The 25,074-nt window shown below is 37.2% G+C and overlaps 1 protein-coding gene and 1 long non-coding RNA gene across 2 annotated transcripts in view; both read left to right on the top strand.

Annotated features, from left to right (window-relative positions):
- The first annotated feature begins 45 nt into the window (after window positions 1-45).
- On the top strand, window positions 46-530 carry LOC149225704 (uncharacterized). The gene is made up of 2 exons (XR_016246983.1): window positions 46-141; window positions 217-530. It is a non-coding gene; the product is annotated as an uncharacterized LOC149225704 (long non-coding RNA).
- Window positions 531-8,011: 7,481 nt separating this feature from the next.
- NF-YC10 (nuclear factor Y, subunit C10) overlaps window positions 8,012-25,074 on the top strand; it is a 68,698-nt gene continuing 51,635 nt past the window's right edge. The window contains exons 1-2 of the mRNA XM_089377284.1: window positions 8,012-8,397; window positions 19,005-19,089. Coding sequence (XP_089233410.1) covers window positions 8,029-8,397; window positions 19,005-19,089 — 454 coding nt within the window. The 5' untranslated portion in view covers window positions 8,012-8,028. The remainder of the gene's footprint in view (window positions 8,398-19,004; window positions 19,090-25,074) is intronic.

Genomic DNA, 25,074 nt, shown 5'->3' on the forward strand with positions numbered 1-25,074 from the left:
TAACAGTGACGAGGATTGGCAAGACAATGATGGAGCATTAAACATAATCTCGATGCTTTATCCCCGCTTTCCTGAGCCCCATCCCCACTGCTTGCTAAGTCTAGAATTAACGGATGGTCACTCGTTGCAACCAGGTGTTTGGTAAGAACCAAAAAATAACTTGTCTCAAGCTTTGAGAAAGACCTAATTAAGATTTCTAATTTGTGAGATTGACAGGTACTATACAATTGTGGAAGCTGATCACATTCTCTTTGTTATCAACCGAGAAAGAGCAGGGGTACAATTCGATATATTGTACGATAGCATTTTTCAAAGATGCCGAAAGCAGACCAGAGTCATTAGTGCTGTTCCTTCTGTTCACTAGGCAATGGATCATATATGCTGTAATGTGGAGAATTGTATGTGCCACTTATCTAGATTTGATCAAAGAAAGTAGTGAAATCTGCTCATGTTGTAGTTCAAAGAAGATTAAAGTTCATAAAAAGTGACGGAGAGTATTGGTTGAAATATTCTTGTGGCATTTCTTGCGACATGGGTGGCCCTGCAATTTTTTTAGTGTTTAAACCAGAAAAATTTACTACATGGTTAGTTTATTTTTAATATAGGTATGTAAATAAAACTTGACAATTCGAAGAAGTAACTTGTTAGGGTTTATAAAGTGTAGATATTCTCTCTTGCTAGATCTTTCTGGGTTTTGGGTATTCTTAACTATTATATATATATATATATATATAAGAAATATGAGTTTTCAAGTCCGAGGATGTTGTCCCAATGGTTAGGTGGGGAGGTTTGGTCTCACAGGCCTTGTGGTCAAATCTTGGGCAAGACTATGTATGCCTTAGAGTTTGCTTCAAACATGATTTTTTCAATTGCAAAGAAAGGAAATATGAGTTTTTAGTAGACTCTTGATTGTAATATAATTTGGTTATGTATTAATATGAAAGGAGTATATTGGAAGAATTATTACAAGGTTGTAATATAATTTGGTTATGTATTGATATGAAAGGGGTATATTGGAAGAATTATTTATAATGGAGAACCATGAAGTTGGTAGTATATATATCTTAATGTTTACTCTTTTTAAGCAATGAGAAAATTGCACTTTGATTTTTTGTTTGTTTGTTTGTTTCACTTAATAGAAAGGAAGCTAAGATGAATTTAAAAAGGGTCTGTGCCATGCAAAATATCTTCCTTATATGTCTATTGATAAGTGGCTATGATAAACACCATTTCAAATTGTTGCTTATAAAAATTATGGAAAGTTAAGTTGAAAGAATGATTATATTTCTTTCAACTTTGCACTTCATGAGAATGATTATAGTTCTTTCAACTTGGCACTTTATGAGAGGCTTTACGAGAACTAAAACACATTTTTCCTTTCCCCTCCATTTTATAGAATTTGGCTATGAGAAATATGTTCTCACTTTAGATATTCCTTAACTTGAATATCATCTTCATGATAAAGTTGGGAAAAAAACTATTCTGAATATGTCCCATTGCTAGGATTAGATCTCTACCTTTTGTTGTCCTTTCTATCACACCTCCATTACCTAGAAAGCAACTCTACTCTTAGGTCATGGTCTCATTTGGGTTGTGGAATTTTGAGTAGCATCATGATTAATTAAAGTGCAAATGACCTTTTTAATTTGTAAGAAAACAATTGTTATATTTAATCATGCTTTGACAATTGGAAGCTTCTCATGGTACGAAAACTCATTTATTTATGTGAACTTATACTTGAAAATGTTGTTCAAGTTTAAAATATCTATGTGCACATGGAACACCCAAGACCATTGCTAAATTTTGCATGAGGAAAGTGTTCATTGCATCATGAGCAAGGAGTCACGTGGTGCCTATCCTAAACAATTAATCTTATCTTGATAATCTCAATTCCATTGGGGGAGGCCTCACCAATGGCTTCACAATGTTGTTAATGAATAGAGAGATGACACACATAGCCTCATCCTCTATCTAGTGGAATTATATGTCTCCAATTCTCACTCTTTGATGTAGATGCTAGTTGCAAATGAACACAACTCTATAAAAAACAATGGGCACTAGGAGTATATGCTCCATAAACCCTTGACGAGAAAATTATATTAATTCATCATCATTCCTATGCATTTCTTTCTATTGTACAAATGGTTCCTTTATATAGTGTAATATCCCCAACCAATTGACATTATCCACTAAGGGTAATTGCCCATGGTTTCTCAGGAGCAATCAAGCTTTAAAAGGAGGAGGAGAAATCAGAACATGACATGGATTTGGATATTTTCTCTTTGCATCTCAATTGAAGGCTCAAGCGAGTTTTCAACCCATTTGTCACTCCTCATGGGGCTCGACAACCATTCTAGTCTCGGGTCTCACCCCCGTTGGGGAAGTGGCTTCCTCCTCCACTATTCTCCGCATCCTTCTAGGTGGTTATCTCTACAGGAGGGAGGCCAATCTTGCTGCATTTCTTGTCCCTATAACTCACCTCCCCGTTTTGCTAGCAGGTTTGTTGCTTTGTTACCTTTTTTATCAACATGTTTCGTGATCACATAATCAAAAAATGAGAGGTGGGATTGGATGTGTTCCCCTATCAATTCCAAGCGCCAACTTTTAATTACCTTGTTTGGGGGCGAGTTGTTGATAAGGTGCTGAAGCATAGAGATTGCTATTTGAGAATTGCATTGCATTGAGATTGCATTGAGATTAACCTGAATGGTATCATTTATGTCCAAACATGTTACTAGATATGTAATCTTTCAATCATGGGTTCAAGACTCCATAACTATAATTTTTAAATGCTTAAGTTCTTCTTTGACCTTCGAGAATGATCTATGTAAATATTGAACACTCTCCACCACGACTTTAATTAACAAATTTATATTCATAATAATGTTTATTTGGTCATTATCATTTTATGAATATTTCCATAATATTCAAATGTAAAAAAATAAGAAAATTCTATGTTTTGTGCACCATGGTTATTAAAATACATAACTTACTTTAACACCTTCCTATTATTTTAATATGTTTTGTGCACCATGGTTCTTACAATACATAACTCACTTTAACACTTCGTAGATTATAATTCATTATTATGCATTTCAACATATTTTATACCCCGTGCTTATTAAAATACATAACTTACTTCAACACTCTCTAATTCTTCATACATTAGAATGCATTATTATTACTTTTTATAGTTTTTTTCCCTCAAGTTTTCTATGATTCACTGTTAAATTTTATTATATTTTAATTATTAATCTAAGCGTTTTTTAAATCATGAGACATTGGAAAATCATATCTAAAACTAATCTTATTTTAAGAAATACAAACTCAACATTACAAGCATTTATCAGTTCAATGACATTTATGACAATTCTTACTTAACAAAGGCAAAGTTCATTATATTTCACTCTTCGCATAAAGTCAAAAAGTTCATACAACAATTGGCCATCCAATTCATTAAATCTTAATACATGTAAGCATGCCTACAACACACTACTAATGGAAACCAGCTCTCATGATAACGCAAATTAAATCTCATAATAATAACTGACCAAACTGTTCTGTTAACCGGCAGGGACTAGCGCCACAACAGTGGCTCCTTGTTATTTAATATAAAATCTTTAAGAATTCGATCAAATTTCTCACTTTTCCATTAATTTAATAAATTAATTTTCGAAATTTTTTTTATTCGTTTTTAATTACTTATAACTTATTATTTTAAAACTTTTTTATCAATATAAAATCCTTAAGAATTCAACCAAATTTCTCACTTTTCCATTTATTTAATAAATTAATTTATTAGTGTTATTTTTATATTTTATTTTACACACTTAAAAACTTATTTATCATTACAAATAGGTAATAGATGAAGTGTTCACTGAGAATGTAAAATAACCAATATAGATCTATCTTTAATCATCACGGATTTTTATTTTGTTATGAAGTAAATACAAAAATGTTTTATTTATTTACCATATTTCTTGTTTATTTTTATTTTTATTAATTTACCATACCTCTTTTATAAATATGATATTTAGCCCATGGCATTAAAATGGTATGCCCATAGGCTTCACCTAAATAAAACCTATTTTTTGAGTTTCTGTAAATATAATGAGGTTTATAAAGTAAATATAAAAAGAAATTTTATTTATTTACCATGCCTCTAGTTTATTTATATTTTTATTTATTTACCATACCTTTGAAGTAAGTATAAAAAAGAGCTTTTATTTATTTACTATACCTCCAATTTATTTATATTTATATTTATTTACCATACCTATTTTTTGAGTGTTCATAAAGCTCTTTATATTTTAAATTTATATTGTGTTTATACATAATAATAATTAGATTGATTTCTAAATAAGGTCGACATTAGATTGAAAATGTTAAACATTAAACATTACATATTAAATGTTTATGTTTACATGTTTTCTTGAGATCTATCCCCATGCTGCGCTGTAGAGCGTTTCCCTGCGAAAACTTATATAATTTAATTTTCTAAAAATTTAAGCATTATTACAATAAATTATAGAAATTTATATTTTTAAAGGAGGGAGGTAGACAATTTTTGTTTCAAGATAAGGAATGATTGAAGGAAAATATATGAAATGAAATGATATTTTAACATTCACGAGACTAAAAATAGTCTATGGGACTATCAGTTCCTGCTTTCACCTTTTGCAATTCAATCCTTTTCTTGTTTAAATTGATGATGAGCTTGCCCAACTTTTCAACAATCCCCTCACTGAAAAGACAATGCTAAGAAACAGATCCTAGCATATTCCCATAACTTTCTCTGATGTCTTTGAATGCGTCACATTCCAAAATGAAATGTTTTTCTTATTCCACTGCCCAAGACGTGCAAAATGTACCCCGCAAGCTTCTTTAGGCCTTTTCCACTAGATTTAGCAAATGCATATGCTTTTTTGTAGGGCATTATCCTAATTTGTACATTGCATTCAAGATATCTTTTTGTTTTAGGGTACTCATTTATCATCTTGAGATACATGCAATTTGGACCAAACAACAAAAGCCAATCTTAACATAATTAGAATTTTGGTAGGAAAAATGATTTGTGAGATTGAATGGTTCCTTGTTAGGGTAGAACAACAAATTGGTTGACTTCAAAACCAATTTGGCTATCCAATTAGGAAAAAAATGTTTTTAATTCATAGACAACTTGTCAACCAACCAATTCCCTGATAGTCCTAATTATTTTGTTAATCTCTATATGCATTAGTATTTTGGGTCGTTTTGAAATTGTAAACCCCTAATTGTCAAGTCCCATTAGCACAACCCGTTGAGGATGAGCCTCGCCTCCTTAGCAAGGCGACACAATATCAAACCTCACAGGGGTGGGTGGTTGTGCCTTGTGCTAGGGGAGGAGACATGCTAAAAAAATCCAGTCATGGAGGATTAGAGACAACACAACTTGACAAACAAAATAAAATAAAATTGTACAAGTCCCAAGTATTTGGTAAATCTATGTATGAATAGGTATTTTAGATGATTTTGAAATTATCAATTATAAATAATAAGTTATTGTAACTCCCTAACACTGCACAAATTATTTACTTATGTGGCACCCATATTTATAGCCAACCCTAAAAGTCCTTATATTTAAATTCCTTCACTAATGTTAAAACCTTATTTTACCATGTTCCAAAAATTAATTAATTATATAATCCATCTACATACATTTACCAAAATCTTTTTTAGAAATAAAATTTACCAATATTTTATTTAAAAAATGAACACAAATTAATCAAAACAACTTTCATAAATTTCAAATAAAAATATTCAAACATCTACTCAAAATGTAAAATATTTCAACCCTAATCGGGGTGCGTGCTGGAGGATGGTAGTGCTTGTGGGTAATAATGAAGAGTAAAGGAGAGGTACGTCCCACCACCCCCCACACACTCAAGGCGATGGGTGCGGTGGCCTTCACATGAGTACATGCAAGGGTGGTGGGAAAGGTGGTAGGGATGGCAAAGATGAGGTGAGAGGCATAATAATTAAGGTAAGACAAATGAGGAAGAATTGTAATATGGTATGTGGAGTAAGGAGCTGGAGCAATAGAGAAGGAAGGCGATGACAACAATGACAACAACCTTGGAGCGGAAATGAGTATGTATCTTGACTTCGCACCTCCCTTGCAATGTTGACCTGGTTTGATTCTTGCTAGGGGGAATGGTAGACATCTGGGAAGGGAAACTGGGGGAAACACAAGGAAAATTGGCAGAGGCATCGCGCTGTATTAGTCTGGCTTTGCATCCTAGTTTTGACCCCGTCAGGAACTAATTTGGCCAGTGGCTGTGAGGCCCTTACTATGGGTAGCATTGAGACCCCAGGCTTCACATGGTGTGGACTGAGAGAGGCTGGGTGCTAGGGATGGGTAGGTAGCAGCTTGGCGGTAGAGGCTAAGGGTAGCAAAGAGTAGCTAACATGTTGGGTTGGTGGGTGGACCTGCAGATGCAACCACAACAAGATATGGGGAACTGGGAGTAGTAACTGCACAGAGAAACCTGCTAGGATCCCTGTGGGGGAGGAAGGGTATGATAAGGGTAGAGGAATAGATTTGGTTCATTGGGCAGAGGAGAATGAGATGACATACCACGACAGAACACTGGTCGGGCCGATGTTAGGGATATTTGCATGGCCTTGGCAGGGGCCTGTCAACCTTACAGGGTATGTGAGGCATCAGAGAGGGAGGAGTGAAAAGCTTGAAGGGATATGGAGATCGACCACGTCTCATGACTGGCCCATCGGCCACCCTGCCCCCTATTCTGCGCATAATTGGGTTAAGATAAAGAATGGGGAGAATGTCGGCATTGAAAATTCCAAGCAAGACAGTAAAATGCTTCAAAGCTTGCTGATAACACCTCTTTCTTGTGAACAAGTATCGAACAGTGCGGAGATGGCTCGGCCAACAAGACGAAGGGGTTGTGGAAGAGATGCCATGAGTTTGCAAAGGCCAAGGACCCGAGCACGTCGGAACTCCGCAGAGGAAGGAAATCAGTCAAGCATCTTATTAGTGAAGCTGCAGCGACATATCGAGAAGGAACGGACAAAGGCATTCAAAAATTGTTAGAAGAATGGGAGGAAGAAATCAAGCAGAGCAATGAGATAGAGAATTGGAGGACATTAGTCCCAAACCATGGGAATACCAGAGGAAGGATAACCCAATTCAAGCAGACTTTATACCTCTACTGGCTTATGAAAAACCTGTTGGGGAAGGCCATGGAACAGATCTCAGTGGGGATGACTCTCTCTCTCCAAGACATGCCAAACTACAAACATGATTTGCAGCGAATTCAGTTCCAACTCCACAAGCAGGACATTCGATTGGATAGAATTCAAAGGCACATCCCATGCATCATAGAATTGACTAAGATGCCTGGAGAAATTATCAAGGATCTGACACCGGTGGAATCAACATCGGAAGAGCACAAGGGATAGTCAGTTTACCTGGTTTCTTTTTGTTTTTATATGCGGTTAGCATTTACTTTACGTTATGCATCCTTATGGATAGATAGACATATAGAGTCTTGTCATGAAATAGAGACATACTTAGCTTGGTTAGAAAGATTGAAACTTTATTGTTTTTGGATGACTTACAGTAAGGATAGGTGACCAACAAACTTAGTTTCCCGCTGAGCAGGTTGAGGCTACCTAACCAACCTATGTGGTGTAAATTTGCCGATTATAAATAAAAAATGAAAAGTGATGCCAAACTTAACCAACAAAAATTAAAATATTTCAAAAATTTAAACATTACCACAGTGACACCTGCATATTAAAAAAAAATAAATTCAAGCAATATTATAAAATAGTCTGAAAAGATATTGCCATAAATTTCAATTGAAAACATTCAACCAATATTATGAAATGCTCCGGGTTTGGTGAAAAAACATCTTCAACCGACAAAACTGATAGCCGGTCAAACACAGTTAGTTATGATATCAATACATCACACATGTGGAATACAAGGTTTCGTTTGTCCCTATATATACCTTCTAATGGGAGATGTGTTTTTACATTAATCTGCTTGTAGCGCTCGCTCACTTCATATTTCTTGCGAAAATGAATGCAGCTAACACTCCAAAATCCGATTCTTTTGCACAGTCTTCTTCAGATTTCAGCGAGGATCAGGAAAATGCAAATGAGAAAACCTTACCAACGAAAATTTCCTCCGATAATGGCGCTTATTCTTCTCCAAATATAGGGGAGGCGGAAACCCCAAGCCGTCCTGTAAAAATTTCGCACATCAAGGTCCCAAGGCCGGAAACTCCTACAACTCTGGCGTTCCCCACAGTCAGAGTGAGGCGTGTAATCAGGAGCGAGGGTGATATTCGGATTAATGTAGAAGCAGCCTTTCTCATTAACAAAGCAGCGGTATTTTAAATAAAAAATCTTTTCCTCGACGTTTTACTTCGCCTTCTGGATATATATTTGCATGGTTAGGGTTTGATAACTATATCTTTGTGTTGACTGTTGAATTATACTCGCAGAATTACAGTTTTAAGGTCATATTTTTGTACTTTGTTCTGATTCTCTCGAGAAAACGCTATTTGACTTTACCGAAATATGGTAAACGAGGTTGCTTAACGGTCGTTTAATTGCAAATTTTATTCTACAGTCGACTTTTACCATTCAGTGTGACCAGCATTAGTCAGCCATTAAAGATTTTATTGTTCCGTATCTCTAGCTTTTCTTATTGCTAGGTGATATTTTGCGTTTTGTTTTAACAAAATTTCCCCTTTTTTTCACCCAAGAAGCAAGGTGCCCTTTAGAGTTCAGGTGAAATAGATGTGTGCAAGTAATTTAATGTGATGTTAATAATTTAAAAGGAGGGAGGGAGGTGTTTGAAGTTAGATGGTTTATTTGCAAGATGGTATATGTCTTCGTTTGCATGATGTATGAATGTTGTGGTATGGCTTTATAGTTCACACCCCTAGTTGTCCTTAAATGAGGTGGCCTCATTAGTGAGAGAGTTAGCTGGATAATTATGCTCTTTGAAAATCTTGAAAAAAGAAACGAAAATTTTAGGGGCTAATATTGGTGGGCTAATTTTGCATGATTTTTTCGAAAAAAACATTCTCCAACTTCCATTTTTTCTAAAAATGATTTGCCCAAATTTTACTATATAAAATTATTTTACCTTAAAAATTGCCAACATTACATAGAGATGGCATATAAAATCATTTTAAATTTGAATAATTTTACAAATATATCAATAAACATATAATTTTACCAATCTACAGATGTCGAGAACATCAATCTAATCATTATGTTTGAATTGCCTATGACGATCAAAGACTTGATTTTGAATTCCTTGGCCAAAATTAAACTTTGAAAGAGTGCATATGCCTTGGCTTGGTTATGGGTGGAATTTCCTAGACCCTAAATGTTTCAATTTTTCCTTTAGGATCAAGGGTGATACCCCTTACACTTCCACCCTCGGAAGATGGCATTCTAGACAACCCACCAAGGTTCAATTCCCTCAGGGCTCAAATAAATGGTTGGGGCCATTTGCAAGCCCTCCATGATTTGGATGGAAGAGCACCACTATGTTTTGACAACTTAGTTGAATGAAAGTGTTTGTTATTAATATTTGCTAGTAATTCCTAACATAAATCGGCCAATTGTAATGCTTATGAAGTTTGCATGAAGCATAACAATGCATCACTTGAAAACATTAGTGGGGCCATCCCATTTGAAGAAAAGGAAAAGAATGTTCTTTATATATTTATGCATATGCGCGCGCGCTCTGCGCAATACTTTAATTCCAAAATGATCAACAAACTTAGAGGATGCATGGAACCTTCAAAACATTAGTGGGCCCATCCCATTTGGAGAAAAGGAAAAGAATGTTCTTTTTATTCTTTGTTATTGGTGGGAAGTTGATTATGCCACTTGGGATGCTTGAATGTCCTAGTGGGTTTCAAGGGTTGTAACAATTGATCCTATGACATCCCTAGGGTAACCCCTTGGATGAGAGATGGATTAGTGGCATGCTTGATCCAATCCTTGCATTTTAGGAGTGGTAGGGAGCATTTGCAAGTTCCACCCCAACCTTGATTCATAGGGATATAGGGAACATGTCATTGTGATATATAGGTTGATATCATATCATAGGAATTCTAAGCTATCAATAAAAATTATACGAGGCAAAATAAAGTAAGTGATATGGAGAAAAGAAAAGACTACTAAAAACGGTTACAAAATAGTCTTAAAAAGAACAAGCTTAAGTATAGACAAATGATAGTATACAATGACTAACCAAATGAAGGATCTCTAACTTTCCTCTAGATCAAGCAACACTAAACTATATTTAAAAAACAAAAGCTATAAAATTGTCACGAGTTTAAAGAATCCTATGGAAAACACATTTTAGAAGCAATTGAAGCGAGCAAACAAACTTGAATCTAATACCTCCAACTCACCTTGACTGATATAGGAAATGCTAAAGTGGAATGAACTTGGACATAATGAGAAACAACACATACATTCTATAGGGTGAGATCAAAAGATGCACTATCTTTAAAATAACTTGGAAGGATATAGCATCTAGAATTTGGAAAAAAGATTGAAGTCAAAGTCAAGCTTTCTATAGATGAAACACTATCCACAAAATTAAATATACAATGTCTTTCTCTACATCTTTCGTTTACATGTCATCACAAAGATGAGATATTCAAAACATTTCAATGTGCTTGGAATGGGGGATACATGTCATCACAAAGATGAGATATTCAAAACATCTCAATGTGCATGGAAGGGGATATAAGGCTTAAGCACTATTTTTCTTTTTCAAATCTTATACTTTGTAGTTCATGTGAAGGATATCTAAGAAGTAGGCTAAACTTTCAAAAGTATTAAGAGATAGAAATGAACTACTGTGTTAATTTTCATGTCAGTTCATATTTAATGTTATTATGCATATCTTATGAACCTATGTGTTATGTCAACTTTCTTAAGCCATTTAATGATTGTAACTATTATCAGATAATTATGTGTAATGATCCATCACCATCTTTATATTGTGTAAATATTTAATGTCATTATGCATATCTTATAAACCTATGTATTATTTCAACTTCCTAAGCCTAATGATTGTAACTATTGTTAGATAGTTATGTGTAATGATTTGTCAACATGTTTAGTTGGTTTAAATACTTTGAGAAGGGATGAAAGCTTTTGGTTGTTTTTCATGTAAATGTTCTTGCCTTGTTTATGTGGGTTTAAAATTTTTTCTTGTCTCAAACTAGCAAGGGATCCTATAGAGCAACTATTAGGTAAAGGGGCAACAATGGAGCAATAACCCACTGTCACCTCAGCTAAGGCTCCTTGCCCTTTACGAACTTTCACCAATGGGAGGAGTCCTGGTATGAGGGGAATCACGAGGATGAATAGATCAATGATGGGATGGAGAGTGACTCCTAAAGCCTATTCACAAGAGAGACTCAATTATTTGGCTTACTTGCTTAAGAAGCAAGGTGATGGGCTCTCTAGGAAGGGCTAAGAGGATACTTGGGTCTAGGTTTAGGGGATATGCCTTGACAAGGGGTTTCCTAGACTTCAGGATTGTAATGAAGAAAAGGCTTCTAGGTAATCCTTGTGGAATTTGAGTTGTAGATTTGTGGGACCACAAAGAAGCCAAGTGGACCCGAACTAGGTCAAGGGTATGGAGTTGATCAACCAAGGAGGGACATGACCTAATTAGGGGAAAGAATAAGGTCAAAGGACAAGTTTTCTTTGAGATTTGAATGCAATGATCCAAAGGACACTAACCTACATAAAAAATTGGCCTTATAACTAGGGCTTGCTATATCTCGGCATTCCACCGTCGGATTTGCTTGAAATTTGGAGGACCTTTGGAGAAAAGTCCAATGCAATAGTGGACCAAAAATCGAGGGATTTGAATGGCTACAATAAAATTCGTTGGATGCCCTAGGTGACCCTCTAGGGTTAGGCCTAGAATTTGGAAAAGCGAAGAGAGGTAAATTTGACCACCAAAGGGATACAAGGATCAATGCCTTATTGCTTGGGCCTAATGGAGTCAAGATACACATAGATTGAGAATTTTCGTGAGCTAAGGAGCCCTTATTGACGTTGCTAGCCTCTCCAAGGGCAACAACTAGGTCAATAGGAATTTATACTTCAAATTTGTGAAGGAGACAAAGTTTCGAGGTCTTAAACCTAAGTGGTGCCTCTAGGAACATTCACCCAATCCGTCAAAGCTCAACGCATGCATTTAATCATTTGTTCAAGGTCCTAGAAGAATTTCGCATTACATTAACCCATACAAGAACAATGATAACAAGATACATGCATTTGACAAGTAAGATAACAAGAATAGCATCAAAGTTTTGACTTACATGAGAGAGAGAGAGTATATCCATTCATAAATTTCGCATTATAAAGAAGCCCCAAAGACAATATCAAAAATCCAAACATCATAGTGCATCAAGAAAGCTCCAAAAGTTATGCCAACAAAAAGTGTGAAAATCTCTCAAGAGATACCAATCCAATCCAAGTGATGATGAGAGGTTAGAATGAGCCTCTCTCATATTTATACAACTCTAAAGGGGGTTCGATTTTCCTAATTGGTCTAATTTAGCCCCAAATAATAAAATAATACATAATAATGACATGACTTGGTTACAATCCCAACAAGATAGCTCAATAATACAAAGAATAGCCTCTCAAGAGGGCAAAATAATGAATATGATGAGTCGTTGGGCCAATGAGGAGACCTAATGGAGTCCAAATATGGCAAGTTGAGTGAAAAGGCTCGAAATGTAGTGGGCAAGGGGTTGGCCCCTTGATATCCAAGCAAGTCATATGTGGTGCTCCCTAGTGGGTGTGGGGGCACAATGACATCCTCATGGGTCTCCAAGTGGATCAATATGCCTATAAAACATATGTAAGGGCTAGGATGATGACATGAACCTCCCTTTGTCTCTTGCAGTGAGACACATCCTCATCTGGACCTTGGAACGTTTGCCAAGTGTATAGTGCAAGTGTGGAGTTGGTTGGGCATGCTGAACCAGGTGCATCATCCTCATCCAAAAGGTGGAACAAGAGCAATCACTGAATGGTACTCTAGGGATCCATAAGTTCTCTCTGCTATGGTGGAGGCCCATGGCTCTCAACGCTCACCCTACAAGTGCCAATATGGCCCTCTGGAGGGCTTGGACCCCGTATAGGGATACCAAACCCCAAAATGGAGACCCACCTGCAATCTTGCATAAGGTCCAACGCATCCCTTTTCCCTCCAATACATCAAATCATTAGAGTAATCAAGTAAAAGAGCTTACAAATCATGGAATCAAGTGGGCAATTCATGGTGGCATGCCCTTCCATAGTGGGCTTTGGCATGTACAAGTGTCTCCAAGCTCAATAAGGGGGTTAACCAAGGACCCTATTTGGTGGTTTCAGCTTTTAAAGGGGGTGACATGTCCATGGTACATCCATCAATGGGTAGGTGGCATGTGATATAGTGATGGGACGAAGTGGGGATCAGGGGAAAGCTCCAAGCCACATGTCATGGCACAAGGGTAACTATGATGAGGGAAGCCCACACTTGGGTATATGAGTGTAGGAGGGAGCAAATCGTGGTACATGAGTTACCTCGACCCAGGGTTGCAGGAATCGCCCCCCCCCGGAGGATCCAAACCCGGAACCGCGGATCGGAGCGAACCGTCCCGGAATCCAATTTGGAAGCGCGATTCGGAGGAGGAGGTGGCGCGGTTCCGGAATTTAAATGCGATTCCTGCCTTTTGGGTTGCGGCCACCCCGGAACCGCGGATCGGAGGGCGGTTCGGGCACGGGGTGGCGCCACGCTTCCGGCCCGGAACCGCACGCCACCCGCACGCCACCCAGGCGATTCCGCAAGCAACCCCGCGGCCTCCTTTTTTTTAATTTATTTTTTTTAAATTTGTTTTAATATGTGACTTAACTAGCATGAGGGGGTGGGTTAGGTTAGTTTAGGGTGAGTCTAGGGTGACTTTAGAAAAGAATAAAGCCCCCATTCTCTTCTCATTTTCTCACTTTGAGTTTATGAGAGTTGGAGAAGAGAAGAGAGGAGAGGAGAAGAGAAGAGAGGAAAGGAGAGGAGAAGAGAGGAGAGCTTGGAGGAGTGAAGAAGGAGGAGCTAGGAGAAGGAGGAGGAGCTAGGAGAAGGAGGAGGAGCTTGGAGCAAGAGCTTGGAGGACTTCATCTACAAGAGCTAAAGAGGTAAGTTCAAACCCCAAACTCCCTTGTTTTTTTGAAAAAAAATTGTATTTTTCTCCTCCCTCTCCTACTCTTTCCCATTGTTTCTACTTGCTCCTTTATTTACAGGTTGTCCACCACCTATATCCATATTCCAAGATGGTGTTCTTTTGGCTTCTATGTATCATTCCACTCTTGGTTTTAATGATGGCAAGGGTGAGGAATAGAGGGGAAGAGGAAGGGGATGAACTTGGTCCTAATAGTAGTGACCCAATGTATGATGAGGAGGAAGGGTTTGAAGAGGAAGGGGATGAACTTGAAGAGGACACTGAAGCACAAGATGGGAAAGGTACATCAAATCCCTTGTGGACCTTTGTGACCAAACTTGAAGGGGGAAAGGGTGGTGGATCTTACAAATGGATGTGCCCTCATGGTTGTCATGGAGGAAAACCATATACGGGTTCATATACCCGTCTGAGGAGGCATCTTTGTGGGGTGCTAGACAGTGATGAAAAAAAGGGTTCCGTGGGGGTAACCATTTGCCCAAACATTTCAAGTGAACAAAGACAAAAATACATCAAATTAGAGATGGCTGCACAAGGAAAAAACAAGAAACAAAAAACTCATTCTGAATCAAGTGCAACCTCTAAATTTGGTAGTTGCCCATCTCCTCATGGTACTTTTGCAACCTCTGGAGGTAGAAAAACAATAGGGGATTTCCTTAATGTTACTGGGAGGGATGATGTGGATGGAAAGATAGTCCGTTTTCTTTGTGCTTGCGGTGTACCATTCAATGTGCTTCGCTCTCCCTATTGGCATGACATGGTAAAGGCCATCAATGAAGCCCCAAAAGGATACAAGGCCCCCAACTATGAGAAAGCTAGAACAGTGTTATTAGAAAGAGAAAAAGCTAAGGTTCAAAGAGCTTTGACACGTTTTACACATGAGTGGGTGGATTATGGGGTATCCATTGTATCAGATGGGTGGACAAATATTAGAAACCAACATTTGATAAATGTTCTTGGTGTTTCTTCTAGTGGTGCAGTATTTATTGCATCTCATGACTCCTCCTCCATCAGTGCAACTGCACAAAACATTGCAGATCTCCTATTGAAATCAATCAAAGATGTTGGTCCGAATAATGTGATTCAAGTGATCACAGATAATGCAGCAAATTGTAAGTTAGCAGGAAAAATTATTGAGCGTACTCATCCACACATCTTTTGGTCTGGGTGCCTGGTTCACACATTGAACCTTTTGATGCATGATATTGTGAAACACAAAGATTGTGGGTGGATTGCTGAGGTTTACAGGAAAGGGAAGCAGCTCATTAAATTCATCACAGGGCATACAAGGGTAAACTACTTCTATGGCACTTACTCCAAGTTGCAATTGCTTAAAATTGCAAAGACAAGATTTGCTAGCTATTACCTCACCTTTAGGCGGCTAGTGAGGGTGAGACAAGCTTTAACTAATCTGGTGTGTGCTGAAACATGGGATGAAATTAACAATGACACAGATGGTGCTAATGAAGTCAAGGACATTGTTCTTGACAGTTACTTTTGGTCACAGGTTAAATATGTTTTGCAATTCACCAAACCAATTTATTACATGATCAAGTTTGCAGATTCAGATCGACCAGTAATTGGGGAGGTGTATGAGCAAATGGATAGCATGTTGGGGCAGATTAAAGACATTGTTGAGCCTAGAGATACCACCTTGTACAATTATATTCGTGAAGAGGTGGTAAAACGATGGGATAGCCTAAATGTTCCATTGCATGCATTAGCATATGTTTTGACACCTAAATACTATCATCCATCATGGCTTTCAAAACCAGCACCTGGGGGGGGAGTCAGGAGAAGACCACACCAAGATAAAGAGGTTCACGAAAAATATATGGCTGCATTGAGTAGATTAATCCCTGATGAGGAGGAGGCTGCATTGGTACGGAGACACGTGAGCAACTATACGAGCAGCACTGGTCCATTTTCGAGCATGCATGCAATTCAAGATCGAGAGAATTTTTCTGCTCTTGAGTGGTGGAACATGCATGGAGGGCCTACTCCACTTCTACAGAGTTTGGCATTGCGGGTGCTATCACAGGTGGTAAACACTTCTTCTGCAGAGAGGTGTTGGAGCTCTTATTCTTTCATCCACAGTGTTAAAAGGAACAGGTTGAATTTAGACCGGGCAGAGAGCTTGGTTTATGTTCATTACAACTTGCGATTGTTGTCCCATTACTGTGAAGATGCAAAGTCTAATAAAGACTTGTTGACTTGGGACAAGAATCCAGAGGAGCCCAATTTGGAGGATGGAGTGTTGCGACTAGAGCAATTAGAGGATTCTCTTATCCAGGTATGTCCATTGTGGTATGAATTTTCCAATTTTCCCTTATAAAGAATTCATGTTTTTAATTTTTTTGTTAACTAGTGTTTTTTTTTTGCATGAATTTTTTGAGCGATTCTAGGATGATGACACGGGTGTTGATATGCCACCACCCCCACCCCCATCTGGTCCCTTGGTTTCTACTAGAGGAGGTTCTTCTTCATCAGTTCCAGTGCCACGACTTACACAGGGACCATCTTCTTCATTGCCACCACGTGGAGGCCCGCCATCACGTTCTATTCGTGGTGGAAGGAGGAGAGATTAGTAGATATATTCACAATCTACTTCTTTTTGTCATAGATTACTCATTAGACTTGTAGACTTGTGAATTTGAATTTTGAACCTTTTTGGCTTGGCGGTGACCAAGTGACATATTTTGTAAACATTATTATTTGAATTTTGGACATGACAAATGTTGACAGTTGCTCACTTGCTAGATAAATCATAATATGCTCTATGTTTTATGTTTTATAATATGCTTAAATGTTTTATGTTTTATAATATGCTTAAAAATTTGATGTATGTTTGTAATAGCTAGAATATAGATGATTGTTGTACATACTAGTAACTACAATGGAATCATGGATGCCATATCTATCTTGATTTATGCAAAAATATGCATGTTTTCATGTCTTCTACAATTAATTTGGTATTTGGGATGTTTGTTTTGAGTATAAATGCAAAAAAATATAAAAAAAAATATATATATAGCAGACGCTTCCGCGGACGCTTCGCTCCCTAGATTTTTGGAAAATGACGCTTCCGCGCTCCGCGCTTCCGCTTCGCGCTTCCGCTTCGCTCCCGCTTCGTGCAACATTGCCTCGACCTTTGTTTTTTCACCCTTCTTCATATGCCTTTTTCCTTTGATTGATTTTTCTTTATAACTGCTCAGGGCTCTAGATGAGAGCATGATGTGTGGAATATAGCAGTTGGAACTTGGGGCAGCTCATTGCCCACCAGGGGTTGGGACAATCATGGGTTCCTTAATGTTGAGGGGGCCCATAGGAACCAGGGTGATGGCTATGAGTGGGGGGTAGAGCTCATGTTTGGGTTTTTCCCACGTGCTAAATTTGTATGTCCCGACCATATTTTGCATTTTCTGGTACATTTCCTGTTGTAAGTGGCCAAATTATACTTTTTTCTTTCTTTTTAGTTGCATCAACCTCTGGGCATCGTTCTAGGGCCGACCCAAAGAGTGCATAAGGGGAGGGGGAAGCTAACCCTATATGGACCCAGTGGACACATGTGGACCTAGATGGGAAAAGTGATGAATGGGGTTAAAATGTGTGGAGGGGACCACACAACTCAAATTGGGATTTCCCATGTAGTGCCATCTCTAAAGCTAATGGTTAGTAAAGGAGATTCCACGGGACTAGGATACATGGCTAACTACCGAATCAAACAGAGGAGGCAAGAGTATAAACCAAGTCCACTCTTTCCGCTGAATCCCCCCACCAATCCATGCCCAAAAGTGTCCATGATAAGTAAACAAATTTACTCAACTAAACCAATGAAAAGTCATACCTTTGGGGTCAAGAGTCCCACCTTCAAACATGCGATCATAACAGATGGGCGAGGGACCAGTGGCGGAGAAAATGACACATCGAGCTATTTGGTCGCTACAAGGGGTTGCTGGCTGAGGACCATGTTGGAGAAATTTTTTCTCCTAGTGATATCACCCACAAAGTGGTGGGTAACAAGCCATGTTCCATGAGTATGGTTCATTAAATTAGTTAATGAGTTCACACACCAACCATTTAGTGGGTCTTATTCCACGAGTATGGCCACATAACATTAATTATTCTCCTTAGGTACTTGTCTAGGTACCTAATATTTTACATTAATTATCCTCCCTAGGTTCATTACAATGGGTTGGTTGAGTCCCTTCAAAATACAACCACATTCTAGATTATGTGGGATGCGGTCCTTCCAGTTGTCAACTGTGACTTATTTGATGTCTTAAACACCAAGAACCATGTCTGGAGGTCTACTAAGAAAGTTGGTGACTTTGTTGATGTCTCCCTTTTTGCACTTGATCACTAAATGAAACTGTTACACTTACGGCAGCCATTTGAGATAATGAGACATCTTTACTGATGTAAAGTAAATGCTGGTGGCCCAAATTTTATGGTTAAACGATGGTTGGAGGTGATACACAAAGTTAACTAAATAATCAACTCGATATATTTGCTAGAACCTTCCTGACATGGCTGCTGGTTAACATATTCTTGTATTTGGACTTATTCTTCTATTCTCTTGCTTCTATACTATGTAATCTTCTGTTCACTTGAAAAAGTCATTTTAGATTTACATAGAAATTTTTGAGGAGGAAACAATAGAACATTATTGCAGTTAGATGTGTTTAATTTCTAAATTCAAAAGTGGCATATTTGCAGGAGAAGTTCTTGGAACAGTTTGTTGTGGACTCATTCGAACATATTTTGGAGGAGACCAAAAATATTTTAAGCTACAAGCCTTTTTGTAAGTTACTTCTCTACTTGAACTAGCATAATTATGATGCTGAAAGCTGTGCCAGGAGATCAATCACACAAGCAAGACTGTACAATAAATGAGGGGTTCTAAAATTATTAAAGTTGTAGGTTCTGGATGGATTCTGTGTTGTTGTGTCGTGTATGTCTGCATGGATTTCAATAAAATGGAGAAAAGTAACAATCAGGCCAAGTTTTGTCCTTATCTTGAAATGGTAGTACAATAATTTATGATGACAACTATACATCTTTTTTAGTAGTGGACTGGCTTTGGAAAAAAATGAGGAAAAACATGTTCTTGCTAACTATAGAAATTGCTTGAGTTGAAGAGGTCAATCAGACATCACACCATAAGTTGGGATCTTGGTCTGCTGTCAGAAGTAAGCAAATGCTTCTGTTGAATATCAGTACCTCATGGATGTGGTTATATCCAGGTATTGCAGGTTTTTCCTTCAAAATTCATCTATGTTGCTCCCTTATCTAAGTGTTTTTTAAGTCCATGTTTCCTGTTGGCCTTCTAAATAGTTTGTCAAGTGGAGTTTAGGACTTTCCATTTTTCTGCAATGGTTGCTTTTTAGATGTCACCTCTTCAGAATTTGTCCACATTTCTTCCCTATTTCTCTTGCAATTAGACCCAAGTAATCTCCCTATGAATTTTCCATGATGTCTGGGTTGAAAGGTAGTGATGTAGTATTTGCATTTTTTACTTCAAAATCTCTTTAGAGTTGACTTTGGCATGCCATTCCATGAGGTACTCTAGAGAGAATTTCACTTATTTCTTAGTCTGCAACTATTGTTATAGATTGCTGTCTGAAATATGATCAGGTCATCCTATGCAAATGGCCAAACATTTAGTTGCTCCAACTGGCTAAGCTTTATGAATACCAGATCCAATATATTTTTCTTAATTTAGAGCTAGATACAGATGTCAAAACATACTTTTAGCTGGGAAACAATCGAAATTAAAATACACAGTTTCCTAAATTCATTTTGACTCAAACTGTAGCTTTGGGGATTTACCAACCCCAAGATGCAGGATCAAAAATTTGTAGAGACCTTTTCGTATTGGCAATAAATATCTTGATATATAGGGATCTACCAGGAATCCAATGGTGCATGTTTTGTCACATATTGAAATGGTTTGGTTGCTTGAAGTACCAATTTCATGGTGAACATCTTTAGCTGTTTTTCTTTAATTTATTTTTTTTGTTTTTAATTGCATTGTCTATGAGGTAAGTTCAGAATTGCAAGACTGCAAACGCAGATGTTTTGAAAGTATAAGGGATAGAAGCCTTTTCCAGTGATTGACATTTCACTTTTTAGCTTCATGTCTTTTTTAGCAGAATGACAAGGCTAATTGGTGGCTTTGAATGAATTTTTTGCTCTAGTTCTGTTTTGTTAATGTAGTCTTATACTGGGGAGAACCAAGTATAATCAACTGGAAACTAGAGAAGTCAGCCTTATATCTAGATTCACGCCTGTACTTGATCCTACAATTCTGCTTCTAGTAACTTAGGTTACAATGCAATATGGAATTAGGTTGCCCGTTTGAAGGAGTTTAAACACTTGTTATGCTCAAATGATAGCTTCAATAGATAATACAAATAATAAAAGAAGGTGAGCATTTCCTGTAAAATGAAATCATATTGATAATGTGTCTGATGTGTCACTTCCTTCATATACCTAATTGTGTACTTTGATCAAAGCTTTCCCTAGGATCTCTCATCTTTTGATCTGATTGGGAGTCACGTTGCCTTGAGTATGTTGAAACAAAGCAATCAGAAGTTAGGACTACTTCATACTTGGCTTAAATTCTAGAGGCCTTGAGTTTCTCATATTATATACCCTGTGAGCTTATAACTGTCGTGTCAAAGAAAATGCTGGCGATGAACAATGCCCATGCAAATTATAGCAGTAAAATATGTTATTTAAAGCAATGTTCAGGTCATCATAGTCTCATTTAAGGCAAATGCATAAATGAATATGTATGGCCTGGGTGGCTCTCTTTGTTTGGGTTGGACAAACTCCAAAATGGATACCGTTGAATTCATTTCTTCTTTGTTGTTCATGCCAATGTATTATCCTGATGTCAAAAATAACTGGTGAATGCTTTTGTAGGGTAGGTTAACTAACTTAGCTTATTTGGCTTGACTTCAATAAAAAATGAATTAGACTATATTCTAATACATAATTAACAGCACCACTGTATACTTGTATCCATTTAAGAGCATTTCAAATATTAGCATTTGTTAGCAAATACTTTTCACTTCAACTTTGTCATGAACAAAGAAATCATTTTCTGCCTGTTTACAGTCGTCTTTATATCCATGTTAAGTTTCATGTCCGAGCATTTGTCTTGTAGAGGATGTGCATATTTCTGTATATTATGACATGAATTGTACTTGAGGAAGATTCTCTTTTGGAAGCTGCCTTTGGCATTGTTACTGCAAAATCTAGCAGGTCTAGTGCAAAGCCTCATTAGGAAGATCAAGACTTCAAGGCAACAAGAGATCGGCTACCACTGTCATCTCAACAGCCTTTCTCCAGCTATTTTGTGGTGGTTAAACCACAACAGAGGCTTCCCTATACAATCACCTAAAGGATATTTGATAAGGAGGGTTCAAGGTGATTGATGAGGTCTAATGATTGAGATAGGGTACTGGCAGAGCTCTGAGGGCTTGGATAATGTTTATCAAAGTACAAGTACTTTGTTCCTAGACCACTTAAACAAAATATAGGGCTGTTATAAGTTAGGGTTTCACTGATTTTCAATGACAGGGCATGCAATGTTATATAACAGCCATAAGAAATAGTCTTACAATGATTAATCAACCAAGGATTGAGACTATCAATTAGATATGCAGAATTTAGGGTTTGGAAATGAGTTTTTATGGCTGAAACATGCTTAAAGTAGCAATATAATGATGATGTGAGCCCTAGAAGTAGGGTTTAAGCATGCAATAGATGCTAGATTTTGCTTTTTCACAATCATGTAATGCAATTTCTACTTAAAGAGCAACGGCACAACAAAATTATTTTTTTAGCAATATTTCATAGAAACCCTAACCCAAACCCTAGGATATCTTGAATTTAAGATAAAAGAGAGAGGAATTAGTAAAAATAGAAGATTTGATCACCACCACTTAGACTAGTACCTTGATCTAAATGGGCAATGGAGTCTTCTAGGGCAAATTCAATGAGGATGACCTTGTTGAAGAGGGTGAGATGGTAAGGGCATCTACTTACAAACCCTAGTGGCTTCCTTTTTAGGGATATTTTAAATTTAAGAGATGCACAACTTGGAGTTCTCTTCAAGGATTCAAGGAACACAATTTTGCATATCATAAAGGAGCAATATTTCTATATAAATTTAGCAATTCTAACAATGGCACATGTAGAAACCATATTTCAAACAATATAACATGCAAAATATAGAAAATATGCAATAAACTTACAAAATTTCCACAATAATCACTTCAATCAATCCCAAGAAACCAACTTCAAGCAAAATTCCACCTCCAAGAGCAATTCACACCATAGAAATCACATTGTGGCCAAGTAGAAGAGACCAGGAGCTAATGCACACTTCCAAAGAGAGAAGATTGTTATGAATGAATGGTGATACAAGTGAAATGAGACTTCCTTCTATTTATGAGGGCAACCAAGTCTCATTTTCATAATTTTACAAGCAAAATGAAGCAGACAACACAACTTTAGATAGAAAATACATATATTTTATTAATAAACTTGAATGATGAATTACATTGTGGGAGGCCCTGGCTTAAATACAACTTGGGTGCCTCTTGGTGAATGGGCATGATCTCCTTTATTACTTACTAACTACAATTTATTTAATTTTAATGAACATTGCCTTCTCCTTGAAAAGATGGTTTGTCCTCAAAGCATATGTAATGACGGGTGTTGTTGATGAAATGCTTCAGCCTCCCAAGAAGCTTCTTCTGGTAAGTCCTTCCACTTGATCATGTATTCTTTGATTACTTGTGATCGCAACTTCTTTTCCCTGATGGAGATGATACCTTTTGGCTCTAGAATAACCCTTCCTTCGTCATCTAAAGTCGAAAGTGTTGTTTGCGTTGATTGATGTTCACCAAGTGCTCTTTTAAGGCAGGATACATGGAAAATGTTGTGAACACGACTTTTATCGGGAAGGCTTAAACTGTATGCTACTTGGCTGATCTTTTTGTTGATCTGGTAGGGTCCATAAAACCTTGGTGCCAATTTGTTTTTTCCCTTTTGTTTTAAGGACAACTGCTTGTAAGGCTAGAGTTTAACAAATACCCATTCTCCAACTTCAAATTCTCTCTCAGTTCTGTTTCGGTCAGCTTGCTGCTTCATACGATTCCTTGCATTATTTAGATTTTCTTTTAGAGTTTGGACGACTTTTTGGGTTTCTTCTAACTGGTTTTTAACAACTGGAAGCTTCGTCTCGATGATAGCAAAGTCCTTCCATTTTGGAGGTTCGTAACCGTACAGAGCTTGAAATGGAGTCATTTTTGCTGACGTGTGGTAAGTAGAATTACACCACCATTCAACAAGATATAACCACCGAACCCACTTATTTTGTTTATCTGTGGCATAACAATGTAAGTAGGCTTCTAAATATTTATTGACAACCTCTGTTTGGCCATCCGTTTGAGGATGTTAAGCTGAACTCATGTTGAGGTAGGTTCCTATATGTGTGAAAAATTCCTTCCAAAAATTACCCTTAAATTTTGCATCTCTATCGCTCACAATGACCTTGGGGAATCCATGTAATTTGTAAACATTTTTGCAAAATATCTTAGGGATTTGTTTTGCTGAGTCAGATTTCCTCATTGCAGTAAAGTGAACATACTTGGTGAGTTTGTCGACTACTACAAGAATTTTATCCTTACCATCAGACACTGGTAGACCTTCAATAAAGTCCATTGATATTTCCTCCCATTTCTGATTCGGGATGTTTAAGGGATGAAGTAGTCCGGGTGTCATAATATTTTCGTTTTTATTCCTTTGGCATTTATCACATTCTGCTACATAGTTTTGAATATCTAAAAGAATGACTGGCGTGCATTATAATAGGTTTTAAAGAATGACTGGCATGCATTATAATAGGTTTTAAAGAATTCTACATGTCCGTCTAACAGTGAATCATGCGACTCTTTGAGAATCTTGTCTTTAAATTTAGAATTTGAATTTAGATAAATTCTTCCCTTGTACCAAAGAGTATCGTTCTTCCATTCAAATTTTGAATTCTTAGGCAAGTTATTGATTATAGCACTTGTTTCCGGATCTTTTGCATATTCACTTCGAATCTCATTAAGCCATTCGGGAGCAACAACTAAAACTGCAAGTAATGATGGTTCTTCGTCTTTCCTCGACAAAGCATCAACCAATGTTGCACGACTCGTACTCGTATAAGACTCGTCATGACATTGATTGGTCGACTCGTATGAGACTCGTCAAAATACAAAAAAGGTTAAAATATGGTAAATTTTAAGCACAAAAGGGGCTAGAGATTACAATCAGAATGATGAAACTAGGTCGAAGGGACTAGAGATTACATTCTTCAAAATAAGCACATACAAGTGGGCCTTGCAGAAGCAAAAATAAGATGAGGGGTTACCACCAAAGCCACCACAATAGGAAATGAAAAATGCTCATAAACGGTCAAACTTCACCAAGCATGAGAAAGATAAAGCAGTGATGAAGTTTAGAGAGAAGATGTTGATACTAGATAGGGGACATTAAACCTAGTTCAAAGGAGGAAGGTTAGATTGACACTTTTCTACAAAACTCAGGAGGGACTTTGAGAAAAATGTATGTAAGCTGTACAGAAATTGAAATTTGATTAACATCCACAAATGACCAAAAGAAGTTAACATGCATCAACAACTATAAAAGTAATGCAGGAATGTATAATGCATCTACTAGCAAAGATCAAAGTAAAAGAAAACTCTACTCTAAATCTAAATCAAAC

Source organism: Pinus tabuliformis, chromosome J (assembly GCF_031772625.1).
Source record: "Pinus tabuliformis cultivar Carrire ecotype Pingquan chromosome J, CPIR1, whole genome shotgun sequence".
Classification (NCBI taxonomy): domain Eukaryota; kingdom Viridiplantae; phylum Streptophyta; class Pinopsida; order Pinales; family Pinaceae; genus Pinus; species Pinus tabuliformis.